This window comes from Nerophis lumbriciformis, linkage group LG29 (assembly GCF_033978685.3).
Source record: "Nerophis lumbriciformis linkage group LG29, RoL_Nlum_v2.1, whole genome shotgun sequence".
NCBI classification, from domain to species: domain Eukaryota; kingdom Metazoa; phylum Chordata; class Actinopteri; order Syngnathiformes; family Syngnathidae; genus Nerophis; species Nerophis lumbriciformis.
The window spans coordinates 31,377,501-31,396,720 of NC_084576.2; the positions used below are offsets into that span (position 1 = coordinate 31,377,501).

The 19,220-nt window shown below is 36.6% G+C and overlaps 1 protein-coding gene across 1 annotated transcript in view; it reads left to right on the forward strand.

Annotated features, from left to right (window-relative positions):
• The window catches only part of rmnd1 (required for meiotic nuclear division 1 homolog), a 36,219-nt gene that overhangs the window by 8,639 nt on the left and 8,360 nt on the right, over nt 1-19,220 (forward strand). Inside the window, exons 6-8 of the mRNA XM_061924518.2 lie at nt 2,261-2,367; nt 8,811-8,875; nt 8,946-9,022. Coding sequence (XP_061780502.1) covers nt 2,261-2,367; nt 8,811-8,875; nt 8,946-9,022 — 249 coding nt within the window. The remainder of the gene's footprint in view (nt 1-2,260; nt 2,368-8,810; nt 8,876-8,945; nt 9,023-19,220) is intronic.

The following is a 19,220-nucleotide window of genomic DNA, read 5'->3' on the forward strand; positions in this document are numbered from 1 at the left end:
ACATATACATATATATATACACTATAACCACATATAAATATATATATATATACACTATAACCACATATAAATATATATATACACTATAACCACATATACATATATATACACTATAACTACATATAAATATACATATATATAGACTATAACCACATATAAATATATATATACACTATAACTACATATAAATATATATACACTATAACCACACATATATATATATATATATATATATATATATATATATATATATATATATATATATATATATATATATATACACACACTATTACCACGTATAAATATATATATATATTTATATACACTACAACCACATATAAATATATATACCGGTACACTATAACCACATATAAATATATATATATATATATATATATATATATATATATATATATATACTATAACCATATATACATATATATACACTATAACCACATATATATATATATATATATATATATATATATATATATATATATATATATATATATATATATATATATATATATATATATATACGGTATATATATACACTATAACCACATATACATATATATATATATATATATATATATATATATATATATACACTATAACCACATATAAATATATATATACACTATAACCACATATGAATATATATATATATACACTATAACCACACATATATATATATATATATATATATGTATATATATATATATATATATATATATATATATATAAATAAATATATACACTATAACCACATATAAATGTATATACACTATAACCACATATATATATATATATATATATATATATATATATATATATATATACACTATAACCACATATATATATATATATATATATATATATATATATATATATACATACACTATAACAACATATGCATATATATACACTATAACCACATATGAATATATATATACACTATAACATATATAAATATATATATATATATATATACACTATAACCATATATATATATATATATATGTGTATATATATGTATATACATGCTATAACCACATATAAATTATATATATATACACTATAACCACATATGAATATATATATATATATATATATATATATACACTATAACATATATAAATATATATATATATATATATATATACACTATAACCATATATATATATATGTATATATATACATACATACATATATATATATATATATATATATATATATATATATATATACACACACTATAACCACATATAAATTATATATATATACACTATAACCACATATGAATATATATATATATATATATATATATATATATATATATATATATATATATATATATATACACACACTATAACCACATATAAATTATATATATATATACACTATAACCACATATGAATATTTATATATATATATATATATATATATATATATATATATATATATACACACACTATAACCACATATAAATTATATATATATATACACTATAACCACATATAAATGTACAAACCCCGTTTCCATATGAGTTGGGAAATTGTGTTAGATGTAAATATAAACGGAATACAATGATTTGCAAATCCTTTACAACCCATATTCAATTGAATGCACTACAAAGACAACATATTTGATGTTCAAACTCATAAACTTTATGTATTTTTTTTGCAAATAATCATTAACTTAGAATTTCATGGCTGCAACACGTGCCAAAGTAGTTGGGAAAGGGCATGTTCACCACTGTGTTACATGGCCTTTCCTTTTAACAACACTCAGTAAACGTTTGGGAACTGAGGAGACACATTTTTGAAGTGGAATTCTTTCCCATTCTTGCTTGATGTACAGCTTAAGTTGTTCAACAGTCCGGGGGTCTCCCTTGTGCTATTTTAGGCTTCATAATGCACCACACATTTTCAATGGGAGACAGGTCTGGACTACAGGCAGGCCAGTCTAGTACCCGCACTCTTTTACTATGAAGCCGACGGCGTTTCTGGGTGTTGTTGATAAACGGTTGTCGCTTTGCATAGTAGAGTTTTAACTTGCACTTACAGATGTAGCGACCAACTGTACTTACTGAGAGTGGGTTTCTGAAGTGTTCCTGAGCTCATGTGGTGATATCCTTTACACACAATTTCCCAACTCATATGGAAACGGGGTTTGTAAATATATATTATAGATACATACTGTATACTTCCATGAATACTATATAAATAGTAAGTATAAATGCGTTTTTTTACTGCAGAGAAAACAGCAAGTTGGAGCGAGGCAACTTCATTTTGAGCGACAACATGGACGCCCAGCAAGTCGTCTTGGAGAAGTTTGCATTTTCCAACGCTTTGTATCTGTCAGGTGAGAAGCAACATGGCCTCTTCATTAGGTACGTCTGCACTGCAGGTGTGCTCACCTGGCCCCCTGACATCACACCCACCCTCCATTTCCCTTCAAAATGTGGAAACATTTTTACAGCAAAGAACTCCTGTCATACATAGACCATCTTTGACTAGCATTTACATTTTCTTTCCCTAGCAGTAGGTCTTTAAAAACAACAGAGCGCTACTGTTGTATAGAGGATCTTTGACTCATGCTTTTGTATTACCGTCGTTCCTAATTAAACAGCAGAGCATCACTGTCGTAAACAGGATCTTTGACTTGTGTTTTTGAAGTCCGGCATTAGAAACAGCAGGAGGATCTTTGACTAGTGTTTTTGTACTAGCTCTCTAAAAAACATTAGAGAACTCCTGTCAGAGAGAGGATCTTTGACTTGTGTTTTTGTATTAGTTCACTAAAACCGCAGATCTCTCCCATCAGAGGATCTTTGACTAGTGTTATTGTACTAGCTCTCTAAAAACATTAGAGAACTCCTGTCAGACAGAGGATCTTTGACAAGTGTTTTTGTATTAGTTCCCTGAAAACAGCAGATCTCTCCTATCAGAGGATCTTTGACTAGTGTTTTTGTACTCGCTCTTTAAAAACATTAGAGAACTCCTGTCAGACAGAGGATCTTTGACAAGTGTTTTTGTATTAGTTCCCTAAAACAGCACATCTCTCCTGTCGGAGGATCTTTGACTAGTGTTTTTGTACTAGCTCTCTAAAAACATTAGGGAACTCCTGTCAGACAGAGGATCTTTGACAAGTGTTTTTGTATTAGTCCCCTAAAACAGCAGATCTCTCCTGTCAAAGGATCTTTGACTAGTGTTTTTGTATTAGTCCCCTAAAACAGCAGATCTCTCCTGTCAGAGGATCTTTGACTAGTGTTTTTGTATTAGTCCCCTAAAACAGCAGATCTCTCCTGTCAGAGGATCTTTGACTAGTGTTTTTGTATTAGTCCCCTAAAACAGCAGATCTCTCCTATCAGAGGATCTTTGACTAGTGTTTTTGTATTAGTTCCCTAAAACAGCACATCTCTCCTGTCGGAGGATCTTTGACTAGTGTTTTTGTACTAGCTCTCTAAAAACATTAGGGAACTCCTGTCAGACAGAGGATCTTTGACAAGTGTTTTTGTATTAGTCCCCTAAAACAGCAGATCTCTCCTGTCAGAGGATCTTTGACTAGTGTTTTTGTATTAGTCCCCTAAAACAGCAGATCTCTCCTGTCAGAGGATCTTTGACTAGTGTTTTTGTATTAGTCCCCCAAAACAGCAGATCTCTCCTGTCAGAGGATCTTTGACTAGTGTTTTTGTATTAGTCCCCTAAAACAGCAGATCTCTCCTATCAGAGGATCTTTGACTAGTGTTTTTGTACTCGCTCTTTAAAAACATTAGGGAACTCCTGTCAGACAGAGGATCTTTGACAAGTGTTTTTGTATTAGTTCCCTAAAAACAGCAGATCTCTCCTGTCAGAGGATCTTTGACTTGTGTTTTTGAAGTCCGACATTGGAAACAGCAGGAGGATCTTTGACTAGTGTTTTTGTACTAGCTCTCTAAAAAACATTAGAGAACTCCTGTCAGACAGAGGATCTTTGACAAGTGTTTTTGTAGTCTGGATTTAGAAACAAGAAAACACTACTGTCGGAGGATCTTTGACTAGTGTTTTTGTACTAGCTCTCTAAAAACATTAGGGAACTCCTGTCAGACAGAGGATCTTTGACAAGTGTTTTTGTATTAGTCCCCTAAAACAGCAGATCTCTCCTATCAGAGGATCTTTGACTAGTGTTTTTGTACTCGCTCTTTAAAAACATTAGGGAACTCCTGTCAGACAGAGGATCTTTGACAAGTGTTTTTGTATTAGTTGTTTAAAAACAGCAGATCTCTCCTATCAGAGGATCTTTGACTAGTGTTTTTGTACTCGCCATTTAAAAACATTAGGGAACTTCTGTCAGACAGAGGATCTTTGACTTGTGTTTTTGTATTAGTTCCCTAAAACCGCAGATCTCTCCCGTCAGAGGATCTTTGACTAGTGTATTTGTAGTGGGTCCTCAAAGCAGATGCACACTCTTGCCAGAGGATCTTTGACTTGTGTTATTGTGTTAGTTGCTTAAAAATAGCAGATCACTCCTGTCAGATCGAGGATCTTTGACTAGTGTATTTCCAGTATGTCTTCTAAAACAGCAGCATACTTTTGTCAGATAGAGGATCTTTGACTTTTTGTATTTGTTCATTAAAAACAGCAAAGCCTTCCTGTCAGAGGATCTTTGACTTTTTGTATTTGCAGTGGGTCCTCAAAAACAGTTGCACACTCCTGTCAGAGGATCTTTGATTTGTGTTATTGTATTAGTTCCTTAAAAATAGCATATCACTCCTGTCAGTTTGAGGATCTTTGACTAGTGTATTTCCAGTATGTCTTCAAAAACTGCAGCAAACTTTTGTCAAGTGGAGGATCTTTGACTTGTGTTTTTGTATTTGTTTGTTAAAAACAGCAACGCCTTCCTGTCAGAGGATCTTTGACTAGTGTATTTGTAGTGGGTTTTCAAAAACAGATGCACACTCTTGCCAGAGGATCTTTGACTTGTGTTATTGTGTTAGTTGCTTAAAAATAGCATATCACTCCTGTCAGTTTGAGGATCTTTGACTAGTGTATTTCCAGTATGTCTTCTAAAACCGCAGCACACTTTTGTCAGATAGAGGATCTTTGACTTTTTGTATTTGTTCATTAAAAACAGCAAAGCCTTCCTGTCAGAGGATCTTTGACTTTTTGTATTTGCAGTGGGTCCTCAAAAACAGTTGCACACTCCTGTCAGAGGATCTTTGATTTGTGTTATTGTATTAGTTCCTTAAAAATAGCATATCACTCCTGTCAGTTTGAGGATCTTTGACTAGTGTATTTCCAGTATGTCTTCAAAAACTGCAGCAAACTTTTGTCAAGTGGAGGATCTTTGACTCGTGTTTTTGTATTTGTTTGTTAAAAACAGCAAAGCCTTCCTGTCAGAGGATCTTTGTCTAGTGTATTTGTAGTGGGTCCTCAAAGCAGATGCACACTCCTGCCAGAGGATCTTTGACTTGTGTTATTGTGTTAGTTGCTTAAAAATAGCATATCACTCCTGTCAGTTTGAGGATCTTTGACTAGTGTATTTCCAGTATGTCTTCTAAAACAGCAGCACACTTTTGTCAGATAGAGGATCTTTGACTTTTTGTATTTGTTCATTAAAAACAGCAAAGCCTTCCTGTCAGAGGATCTTTGTCTAGTGTATTTGCAGTGGGTCCTCAAAAACAGATGCACACTCCTGCCAGAGGATCTTTGACTTCTGTTTTGGTGTTAGTTGCTTAAAACTAACAGATCACTCCTGTCAGATCGAGGATCTTTGACTAGTGTATTTCCAGTATGTCTTCTAAAACAGCAGCACACTTTTGTCAGATGGACGATCTTTGACTCGTGTTTTTTGTATTTGTTTTTTAAAAACAGAAACGCCTTCCTGTCAGAGGATCTTTGTCTAGTGTATTTGCAGTGGGTCCTCAAAGCAGATGCACACTCTTGCCAGAGGATCTTTGACTTGTGTTATTGTGTTAGTTGCTTAAAAATAGCATATCACTCCTGTCAGTTTGAGGATCTTTGACTAGTGTATTTCCAGTATGTCTTCTAAAACAGCAGCACACTTTTGTCAGATAGAGGATCTTTGACTTTTTGTATTTGTTCATTAAAAACAGCAAAGCCTTCCTGTCAGAGGATCTTTGTCTGGTGTATTTGCAGTGGGTCCTCAAAGCAGATGCACACTCCTGCCAGAGGATCTTTGACTTCTGTTTTGGTGTTAGTTGCTTAAAAATAGCAGATCACTCCTGTCAGTTTGAGGATCTTTGACTAGTGTATTTCCAGTATGTCTTCTAAAACAGCGGCGCACTTTTGTCAGATAGAGGATCTTTGACTCCTGTTTTTTGTATTTGTTTTTTAAAAACAGAAACGTCTTCCTGTCAGAGGATCTTTGTCTAGTGTATTTGTAGTGGGTCCTCAAAAACAGATGCACACTCCTGCCAGAGGATCTTTGACTTGTGTTGTGGTGTTGGTTGCTTAAAAACAGCAGATCACTCCTGTCAGATCGAGGATCTTTGACTAGTGTATTTCCAGTATGTCTTCTAAAACAGCGGCACACTTTTGTCAGATAGAGGATCTTTGACTTTTTGTATTTGTTCATTAAAAACAGCAAAGCCTTCCTGTCAGAGGATCTTTGTCTAGTGTATTTGTAGTGGGTCCTCAAAGCAGATGCACACTCCTGCCAGAGGATCTTTGACTTGTGTTATTGTGTTAGTTGCTTAAAAATAGCATATCACTCCTGTCAGTTTGAGGATCTTTGACTAGTGTATTTCCAGTATGTCTTCAAAAACTGCAGCAAACTTTTGTCAAGTGGAGGATCTTTGACTCGTGTTTTTGTATTTGTTTGTTAAAAACAGCAACGCCTTCCTGTCAGAGGATCTTTGTCTAGTGTATTTGTAGTGGGTTTTCAAAAACAGATGCACACTCCTGCCAGAGGATCTTTGACTTGTGTTAGTTGCTTAAAAATAGAAGATCACTCCTGTCAGTTTGAGGGTCTTTGACTAGTGTATTTCCAGTATGTCTTCTAAAACAGCAGCACACTTTTGTCAGATTGAGGATCTTTGACTTTTTGTATTTGTTCATTAAAAACAGCAACGCCTTCCTGTCAGAGGATCTTTGTCTAGTGTATTTGTAGTGGGTCCTCAAAGCAGATGCACACTCCTTTCAGAGGATCTTTGACTTCTGTTTTGGTGTTAGTTGCTTAAAAATAGCAGATCACTCCTGTCAGATCGAGGATCTTTGACTAGTGTATTTCCAGTATGTCTTCTAAAACAGCAGCACACTTTTGTCAGATAGAGGATCTTTGACTCGTGTTTTTTGTAATTGTTTGTTAAAAACAGCAACGCCTTCCTGTCAGAGGATCTTTGACTAGTGTATTTGTAGTGTGCCCTTAAAACATACTTGCCAACCTTGAAACCTCCGATTTCGGGAGGTGGGGCCCGGGGGGCGTGGTCAGGGGTGGGGCGGGGCGTGGTTGGGGGCGTGGTTAAGAGGGAAGGAGTATATTGACAGCTAGAATTCACCAAGTCAAGTATTTCATACATATATATATATATATATATATATATATATATATATAATATATAATATATATATATGTGTATATATATATATATATATATATATATATATATATGTGTATATATATGTCTTAATAAGGTCATCCAAAAAATAGTGCTCGATACCGTAGTAGAGCGCAATATATGTATGTGTGGGAAAAAAATCACAAGACTATTTCATCTCTACAGGCCTGTTTCATGAGGGGGGGTTCCCTCAATCATCAGGAGATTTTAATGGGAGCATTCACATACCATGGTTTATATAGGGCACAGAGTGGGTGGGTACAGGCTGGCGTAGGGGCGTGGTGATTGGCTCATGTGTTACCTAGGAGGTGTTTCCGTCTGTGGCGGCATGCTGTTACAATTTCGCTGCGCTTGTTGAGGGATGACAGGTCTGGACGGTAAATAATAAACAGTTTCTCTTTCAAGCATAGGTTGCATCTTTTATTACCACTATTGTAAGGTGTACTGGATGCAAGAATTTGCCATGTTATTGAATATTCAACATTATTGTCTTTGAGGTGCCAAATGTGTTTGCTGAGTTCTGTGGTATTCCGTAGGTTTTGGTTCCTGAAAGAGGCCTTGTGATTGTTCCATCTGGTTTTGAATTCTCCCTCGGTTAATCCTACATATGTGTCGGATGTGTTAATGTCCTTGCGTATTACCTTAGATTGGTAGACAACTGATGTTTGTAAGCACCCCCCGTTGAGAGGGCAATCAGGTTTCTTTCGACAGTTACAGCCTTTGTTGGTTTTGGAGTCGCTCTGTCCGGGGGCCGACGGCTCATTTGCAATTGTTTTGTTGTGGTTTGAGATGATTTGTCGTATATTGTTCATACAGCTGTAGCTCAATTTAATGTTGTTCTTGTTGAATACTTTTCTTAGGGTGTTGTCTTTGGGAAAGTGTTTGTCAATCAGATTGAGGAATTTGTGTCCAATGTTAGTTGAGACGTTTTTGCTGTATGGGGGGTTGTACCAGATGATGTCGTTTCGTTTTCTGTTCTTTTTTGGCTGGTTTCCTGGCGTGGGTTCATAGGTGAGGGTGAAATTGTATCCGCTTTCATCAAGGGCTTTTTGGTACGGGGGGGTTGCAAGATCTTTGACAAGCCTTTTTGCGGTAGGTTCTTAAGAAACAGACGAGTGCTCCTGTCATATAGAAGATCTTTGACAAGCGTTTTTTTTTTTTTTTTTATCTAATAAAGTGTCCGTTGAGTGTTGACATGCATGTTATTGCAACTGTTATGTGGTGACTTTGTCCACTTTGTGTCCTACAGTGAAGCTGGCCATATGGGAGGTGTTACTAGATAACTTTATCGAGTCAATTCAATGTATTCCCGAGGTACACATTCTCCAGCATGTACTGTAACACCGCCTGTCAAGTCATAATTGCATTTTCCCCTCCTCCTCAGATGCTGAAGTCAGGCCAGAGTATAAAGTTGTCCTCCGCAGAAGTCATGCAGAAGATAGGCGAGCTGTTCACCCTGAGGTACACACACTGAGCACTAAGTCCGTCCACTAATCCACTTACAGGTGATTGGCTATTGATTGAATCATTGACAGCTAATTGGCTGCTTGTTGCAGCGCGAGGACGGGGGAAGGAATTTAAAAAGTATCTCCCGTTCAACTCTCAGGAAGTAAGGATAACATGTTTAGCACAGAGGAACTTTGTGTGGTTTACACATGACACATATTAGATTTTGTTTCTTTTTCCACCCAAATCTGCATTTTTAGTGGAAACGCTAAACGCAGCTGGAGTTTTGTTGGGTCTTAATGTAGAACTTAGTGCTAGCTTTGTGTTATAAGTGACAAATTGTATTAATATTCATTAGTAGGGGTTAAGGGTGTAACGGTACGTGTATTTGTATTGAACCGTTTCGGTACGGGGGTTTCGGTTCGGTTCGGAGGTGTACCGAAGGAGTTTCCACACGGACATATTAAGTAGCGTAACGCACGTTGTGTAAACAATGCACACCGAGGCACAACACACGGCATGCTAGCAGCTAACGGGCTAGGATAGACTGATCATACGTCCTCTTTTCACCGGACATGTCCTCTTTTGCGGAGTGGTCAGGGCGGAGTTTCTTAAATGCCTCAAATGTCCGGCATTTTGAGTTAGGGTTGCGTGTATTTTCAATGTACGTTCAGGGTTAAGAAGGGGTTAAAAACAAAACAAACAGCAGCATTGGTGAGGGAGGGGCAGAGACAGAGAGAGAGAGAGAGAGAGTTATGATAAACGCGCATGCGTCGCCAGGCTCTGCTTTTTATCCATAGATTTATCACATTTAATGTTTTATTATCTATAGCAGGGGTGTCAAACGTGTGCCCCGGAGGCCATTTGCGGCCCACAGCTAATGTTTTAAAGGCCCACGGCACATTCTAAAAATACTATTAAAATAAACAAAAACATAACAAAAGTGAAATAAAAAAGCTTAAAGGTTAAATGTAATTTAGAAAAAGTTGCAATGTTGACTAATAAAACAAAGCTGTTTTTTTTTTCTTTCAAACTGTCATTGCTCAAAACATAATATTGAATCAAAATCAATGTTATTATGAATGATTGACCTATCCAAGGTTCCCATTACTTCACATCAAATATTACACTAAGAAAAATATTTTTGGTGGAAGATTTAGCAAATTTGGTAAATAAATAACCCAAAAATGTATATTTTGTTGTTTTCTTACTGTACCGATAATGAACCGAACCGTGACCTCTAAACCGAGGTACGTACCGAACTGAAATTTTTGTGTACCGTTACACCCCCTAGTGGGGGTGCACTACAAAATTGGGATTCTTATTCATCCTGATTCTAAATCAATTCATAATTTTCTAAAATGTATTTTAAAAGTCAAGAAATATTCCTCTTTTTTTCTTCTTTTTTTTTTGTTTTAAGAATCAACTTTTAAGAAAACGTTTTTCAGCCATTTCCATGAAGCCAGTAAGAGCTTGTCTAACCTTGTAACCTGTTTTGAAAACGTTTTAATCATACTTAAATTATCATACCAAATATTGCACTGCGAGAATCGGCTTGAATAAAGAATCATGTCGAATAGAGAATCGATTCTGAATGGAATTGTCAACACAGGAGCCAGAATTGGATTTAATCGTTAGATTACAGTCCGTGTACCTTCTGTTCGTTCTATTTCCAATTCTGAAAGGCAAATCAAAAAACAAAATTAGGGCCGTTTTTCGAATTTTATTATATATGGCAGTTTTAAAACATTTAAAATATTGCCATAAAATTGGATTTTGTGCTGTTTTCCTTTTATGGATTTTTATTTTTCCAGATAAACACAAAAATCGAATATATGTTCATCCAAAATGTGTGTTTATCTGTGTGATGGCAAATTGAACCGGAAGCAGTATTTTAGCTTTTCCTTCGCATTTAGCATGTTTTTAGCATAATGCTAACATCTTTGTTCAGCAGAAGTCCTATTGTCGTTTTAAAAAAAGTCTCATTAACCTCTAAAGGCCTTAGTGGCCACATGCGTGGACAGCACCTTTTAGCTCTTATTTCCAAAATTGTGTACACTACTGAATTGGGGTCTTATGGCCACTTATGTGGACACTTGTACTGCCATTTGGTGGTGTCAGAAGAGTATAACATACAATGGAATTTGGAGAAAAAAAAGTTTAAAAATAAGAATTAGCATGTCACTAAACATGAAGTACCGTATTTTCCGCACCATAAGGCGCCCTGGGTTATAAGCCGCGCCTTCAATGAACGGCATATTTCAAAACTTTGTCCACCTATAAGCCGCCCCGTGTTGTAAGCCGCATCTAACTGCGCTAAAGGAATGTCAAAAAAACAGTCAGATAGGTCTGTCAAACTTTAATAATATATTAAAACCAGCGTGATGTGGGCGCGCATGGAGTCGTATATCAACATGGACAGAGCTGCGTGAAAAAAGCCACCCGGCCTCTTCGCGTAAACTTACCTTAACCACTCGCTCATCTTTTCTTCATCCATCCATCCCTTCGAGTTAGCTTTTATGATGACGCCGGCTGGAAAGGTCTCTTTTGGCAAGGTCTTCCTTTTGAATATCACCATGGGTGGAAGTTTCTGGCCATTAGCATGGCAAGCTAGAACCACAGTGAAGGATGACTTCTCATTCCCTGTGGTGCGAATATATTCACCGTACGTGCTCCCGTTGTATCCACAGTGCGGTTCACAGGAATATCAGTTGCTGTGAAATAGTAATCCGTGTGCGGATGGAGAGATTGCGTCTTTTCATGAACCGGATCCCTGTCGCTTAGTAGGAGCCATTTTGTGGTCTTTACAGATGTAAACACACAAAGGAAATGAAACGTACGGTGATATCCACACGCTTTTTCTTCTTCTACGCGGGCGGGTGGTTGCTTACAGTAGAAGAAGAAGCGCTTCCTGTTCTATGGGGGCGGGTGCTTACCTTGGCGGTTGCTTGCGTAGAAGAAGAAGCGCTTCCTGTTCTACCGGGAAAAAAGATGGCGGCTGTTTACCGAAGTTGCGAGACCGAAACGTTATGAAAATGAATCTTAATATTTATCCATATATAAAGCGCACCGGGTTATAAGGCGCACTGTCAGCTTTTGAGAAAATTTGTGGTTTTTAGGTGCGCCTTATAGTGCGGAAAATACGGTACACGTTTGTGTACTTATGGACTAAGTACATCATATCAAAAGATGATTCTTAGTTTTTATTCTAATTAGGGTCCAATAAGGCCAAATAGCAAAGAGAAATAAAAAAAGCATGTAAACAAACAGCTTGGACCTTAAGAGGTTAAATAGTTGTCCTGCTTTGTGTTTATGTGGAAAAAAACAAAAATCCACAAAAGGAAAACAGCACAAAATCCAATTTTGTGGCAATATTTTAATGAAAATCAACCCTTTTTTGTTTGTTTTAAAAACTGCCATGTGTAATAAAAATCGAAAAACGGCCCTAATTTTGCTTTTTGATTTGCGTTTCAGAATTGGAAATAGAATGAACGGAAGATACACGGACCGATTACCAAAGATTCACACCCTTAGTTATTAGCGACAACATTTTAAAGTTAAGTTAAAGTACCAATGATTGTCACACACACACTAGGTGTGGCGAAATTATTCCCTGCATTTGACCCATCACCCTTGATCACCCCCTGGGAGGTGAGGGGAGCAGTGGCCGCGCCCCGGAGTCATTTTTGGTGATTTAACCCCCAATTCTAACCCTTGATGCTGAGTGCCAAGCAGGGAGGTAATGGCTCCCATTTTTATAGTCTTTGGTATGACTCGGCCGGGGTTTGAACTCACGACCTACCCATCTCAGGACGGACACTCTAACCACTAGGCCAATATCTTAGCTTTTTCTCAGTACATTTTGTCTTTTTTGCTCATTTTTTTCTTACATTTTTACTGTTGTTGTTTTTTTCGACAAAAATCGGTATGACTCGGCCGGGGTTTGAACTCACGACCTACCCATCTCAGGGCGGACACTCTAACCCCATACCTGCCAACTACTCCGGTTTTCCCGTAGTTAGCACGGTTTTCATCAACCTATTCCGGGTTATGGTTGCAGTGATAGAAAGTACGGTTTTTCATTAATTAAAAATATATATTTTAAAAAAAGTTTTATTCACGAAAACGCGTAACAACAATGACAATCGACACTGCTTCCCGTAACTTCCTATCGAGCCATTCCGAATGCCATGCGCGAGGCTATTTATAGCACCTCTGCCAAGCACGAGGCACCAGTTGTATGGCGTCACATTAGTGCCAAAAATCCGAGCGCATAAAAACTGTTATCGCGCGCGCACGAAGTGGAGAATCAGTGCCTTTCTGCGCGCTCTCTGTGTACTCCTGGCATCTCTCCTCGCGCTGTCATGTTTCTTTTTGGCACTTTGGGGGCGGGTACGCTTAGACGGCCTCTTCTTTCTGATTGGTCAGGCGAAAAATGCTGACAAATGCTCAGAGCCAATCAGAAGTATAGCAGGGCGGGTCATGGTCAATATGTATCAAGATTTACGGAGGAAGAAGTGGATAAAAAAATGTGGCGCGCTGATGAAGGTTATTTCATACCACATAAACACAATACAGGGTAATACAAAATGTGAGCCAAATAAATAATAAGACAACAAACACCATAATCACATCTTTCAGCCAGAACTGGTCCACCAGCAATAACATTATTTTATATTTTCACTTCTTCTTGAACATTTGTTTTCTAATTTATGGAATTTCTTTTGATTCAGCCATAAAATTAATGAAATAATCTTTGAATTTTGTTTTTAAAATGTTAAAAATAGCTTTTAATAATGTATTCTGAAACAGTTTAAAATAATCAGAGAACTGACTAACACTGACCCTACACAACTATGTTGCACAATTAAGTCTTTTTTTTTTTAAAGCGAAAGAGGTAATTTCAACATTATTTCGGACATCTAGCCTCAATCATTACATTGATGTCAATGGTACATGTACTAATTAAATTACCATAACTTGCTCGATTTTCGACCAATTTACAAACGGTTTGCCTTGTTACAAATCTTATTACATGTAGATATGACATAGGATGCTGTACCTGTTGAAATTACCTCTTTCGCTTTAACAAAAAAAATGACTTAATTGTGCAACATAGTTGTGTAGGGTCAGTGTTAGTCAGTTCTCTGATTATTTTAAACTGTTTCAGAATACATTATTAAAAGGCTATTTTTAACATTTTAAAAACAAAATTCAAAGATTATTTCATTAATTTTATGGCTGAATCAAAAGAAATTCCATAAATTAGAAAACAAATGTTCAAGAAGAAGTGAAAATATAAAATAATGTTATTGCTGGTGGACCAGTTCTGGCTGAAAGATGTGATTATGGTGTTTGTTGTCTTATTATTTATTTGGCTCACATTTTGTATTACCCTGTATTGTGTTTATGTGCTATGAAATAACCTTCATCAGCGCGCAACATTTTTTTTATCCACTTCTTCCTCCGTAAATCTTGATACATATTGACGATGACCCGCCCTGCTATACTTCTGATTGGCTCTGAGCATTTTTCGCCTGACCAATCAGAAAGAAGGGGCCGTCTAAGCATACCCGCCCCCAAAGTGCCAAAAAGAAACATGACAGCGCGAGGAGAGATGCCAGGAGTACACAGAGAGCGCGCAGAAAGGCGTCGCGCGCGCGCAAAAAGGCACCGCGCGCGCACAGAAAGGCACCGCGCGCGCACAGAAAGGCACCGCGCGCGCGCAAAAAGGCACCACGCGCGCGCACGAAGTGGAGAATCAGCGCGCGATAACAGTTTTTATGCGCTCGGATTTTTGGCACTAATGTGACGCCATAGTATCTGCCATTATGATGTGCACTCATGTTTTCTAATGACCGTACGTCTTCAACTAAACAACATATTTCAATGTTCAGAATCTGCACTTTTGCATGATATTTTAGTGACTAGTGTTGTCCTGATACCAATATTATTTCCATACTTTCCGGTACTTTTCGATACTTTTTAAATAAAGGGGACCAGAAAAAATAGCATTACTGGCTTTATTTTAACAAAAAATCTCAGGGTGTGGCGGACCGGGACTTTTCAGAGGCGGTATGGTACCGAATATGGTTCATTAGTATCACAGTACTATACTAATACCCGTATACCGTACAACCCTACTAGTTACTATGGTAATCTACGTCACAGCAGGTCAGACGAGGCACCAAGCAGTGTGGGTGGGGAGCGTTTCCACAGAGTGTTTTTACAAGAAAGTTCTAAAACTTAGTGATATATCAGATTGTAGATGTTTTTTTGTTTTTTTACCCTTTGTGTTCATATTTCGCTGTCTTTGTTGCATTTTTGTTGCATTTGGCTTGATTGTAAAATATGTGGATGGAGAGGGGGTGTGATGTTCATATGTTCTCAATAGTCAGGGTTTTATCCTTCGTAGAAAATTTTTAAATTCCATTCCATTAACATTTTTAGCATTCAATTAGACATTATTGTGAGGTTTTTTATTAGTTATTCGGCCCCCAGACACATTTTTTTCTGTAAATTTGACCCCCGAGTCAAAATAATTGCCCAGGCCTGCTCTAACCACTAGACCAGTGGTTCTCAACCTTTTTTCAGTGATGTACCCCCCGTGAACATGTTTTTAATTCAAGTAGCCCCTAATCAGAGCAAAGCATTTTTGGTTGAAAAAAAGGCATAAAGAAGTAAAATTCAGCACTATGTCATCAGTTTCTGATGTATTAAATTGTATAACAGTGCAAAATATTGCTCATTTGTAGTGGTCTTTCTTGAACTATTTGGGGAAAAAAGATATAAAAATAACTAAAAACTTGTTGAAAAATAAACAAGTGATTCAATTATAAATAAAGATTTCTACACATAGAAGTAATCATCAACTTAAAGTGCCCTCTTTGGGGATTGTAATAGAGATTCATGAACTTAATTCTAAACATTTCTTCACAAAAAAAAAGAAATCTTTAACATCAATATTTATGGAACATGTCCACAAAAAATCTAGCTGTCAACACTGAATATTGCATTGTTGCATTTCTTTTCACACTTCTTTTTGACAGACCTTTTAGTGAGAAACCTGAGCTTGTGCTTCACTGAGTTTATGAACTTACATTCATATTTTGTTGAAGTATTATTCAATAAATATATTTATAAAGGATTTTTGAATTGCTGCTATTTTTAGAATATTTTAAAAAAAAATCTCACGTACCCCTTGGCATACCTTCAAGTACCCCCATTTGAGAACCACTGCATTAGACCACTAGCTTAGCTTTTTCTCATTACATTTTGTCTTTTTTGCTCATTTTTTCTTACATTTTTACTGTTGTTTTTTTCCGACAAAAATCGCGGGCCAACAAAACCCCTGGCCGCACTTTGAACACCCCTGAAATAATTAGCACTGTATTTTTCGGACTATAAGTGGCAGTTTTTTTCATAGTTTGGCCGAGGGTGCGACTTATACTCAGGAGCGACTTATGTGTGAAATTATTAACACATTAGTGGCATACTTGCCAACCCTCCCGGATTTTCCGGGAGACTCCCGAAATTCAGTGCCTCTCCCGAAAACCTCCCGGGACAAATTATCTCCCGAAAATCTCCCGAAATTCAGGCGGACTCAGCAGTCACGTTTTGGTCTACCCTTAAGCAGTTCGTCTGGGGTAAACAGCAATGTTGTGACACTCTTAAACAGGACAATACTGCCATCTAGTGCATTTGATGAAAACACTTTTGTGCATGCCACACATCAATGCATCATCATGCTCAGCATGGTTAGAAAAATAGTGACAGATACAATTCAACCCTTAACTCAACAAGTATATGTGTAAATAAATGAACACTGAAATTCAAGTATTTCTTATATATATATATAAATGTCTTAATAAGATTATCCAAAAAATAGTGCTCGATACCGTGGTAGAGCACAATATGTATGTGTGGGAAAAAAATCACAAGACTACTTCATCTCTACAGGCCTGTTTCATGAGGGGTTCCCTCAATCATCAGGAGATTTTTGAGGGAACCCCTCATGAAACAGGCCTGTAGAGATGAAGTAGTCTTGTGATTTTTTCCCCACACACATATATATATATATATATATATATATATATATATACATATACAATAAAAGAAATATATATTTATAGCTAGAATTCACTGAAAGTCAAGTATTTCTTATATATATATATATATATATATATATATATATATATATATATATATATATATATATATATATATATATATATATATATATTTTTATATATGTCAAGTATTTCATATATATATATATATATATATATATATATGAAATACTTGACATATATGTATATATATATATAAATATATATATATATATATATATATACATATATATATATGTATGTATATATATATATATATATATATATATATATATATATATATATATATATATATACTTGACTAGCTGTAAATATACTCCTCCCCTCTTAGCCACGCCCCCAACCACGCCCCCTACCCTATTTGTTCTGTTGTGTTTATTTTGTGTTACGGTGCAGATGTTCTCCCGAAATGTGTTTGTCATTCTTGTTTGGTTTGGGTTCACAGTGTGGCGCATATTTGTAACAGTGTTAAAGTTGTTTGTACGGCCACCCTCAGTGTGACCTGTATGGCTGTTGACCAAGTATGCCTTGCTGTCACTTACGTGTGCAAGCAGAAGCTGCATGCAACATGTGGCTGGGCTGGCACGCTGTTTTGTACAGGTTGTAGAGGGCGCTAAATGCTGTGCCATCACGGCACGCCCTTATTATTGTTGTTTGGGTGAAAATCGGAGAATATTTGCCCCGGGAGATTTCTGGGAGAGGCACTGAAATCCGGAAGTCTCCCGGGAAAATCGGGAGGGTCGGCAAGTATGCAGCTGAGCTGCATCAGAGTGGTCAAAGAGCCGCCGGTTGCAGACCCCTGGACTAGACGTATAAGATTTCATGGGATTTAGCGATTAGGAGTGAGATTGTTTGGTAAACGTATAGCATGTTCTGTATGTTATAGTTATTTGAATGACTCTTACCATAATATGTTACGTTAACATACCAGTTGGTTATTTATGCCTCATATAACGTACACTTATTCAGCCTGTTGTTCACTATTCTTCATTTATTTTAAATTGCCTTTCAAATGTCTATTCTTGGTGTTGGCTTTTATCAAATACATTTCCCCCAAAAATGCGACTTATATATGTTTTTCCCCTTCTTTATTATGCATTTTCGGCAGGTGCGACTTATACTCCGGTGCGACTTATACTCCGAAAAATACGGTAGTTCCAAGATGAAAGCGGCAAACGCAGGCCTGGGCAATTATTTTGACTCGGGGGGCCAAATTTAGATAAAAAAATGTGTCTGTGGGGCCAGTATATCTATTTTTAGGGAAACTAATATAAAACCTCACAATAAAGCCTGATTGAATGCTAAAAAATGTATGACAGACCGCCTTGAAAACGGAATGGAAATTTAAATTTTTCTATGAACGATAAAACCCTGAATATTGAGAACATATGAATGTCACACCCCCTCTCAATCGACATATTTTACAATCAAGCCAAATGCAACAAACGCAGTGAAATTTGAACGCGAAGGGTAAAAAAAACAAAAAACATCTACAATCTGATATATTTTATACATCACTAAGCTTTAGAACTTTCTTGTAAAAAATCTCCTTCTGCGTCTGTCCCTGGCACTCGCATTTCAGGCTCTGGAAACACTCTGAAAATACTATTAAAAATAAACAAAAACATAACAAAAGTGGAATAAAAAAAAGCTTACAGGTGAAATGTACCGTATTTTTCGGACTATAAGTCGCAGTTTTTTTCGTAGTTTGGCCGGGGGTGCGACTTATACTCAGGAGCGACTTATGTGTGAAATGATGAACACATTAGCGTAAAATATCAAATAATATTATTGATCTCATTCACGTAAGAGACTATCAATCAATCAATCAATGTTTATTTATATAGCCCTAAATCACAAGTGTCTCAAAGGACTAGACCAGGGGTGCTCATTACGTCGATCGCGAGCTACCGGTCGATCTCGGAGGGTGTGTCAGTCGATCACCAGCCAGGCATTAAAAAAATAGTCCTAAAAATGAGCGATCATAAATCTTCACTATGACGTCACTTTCGTCACTTGATTGACATTCACGGCACCCGAGGGTCTTCTGAGATGACGCTGGCTGCTGCCAGCTCATTAAAATT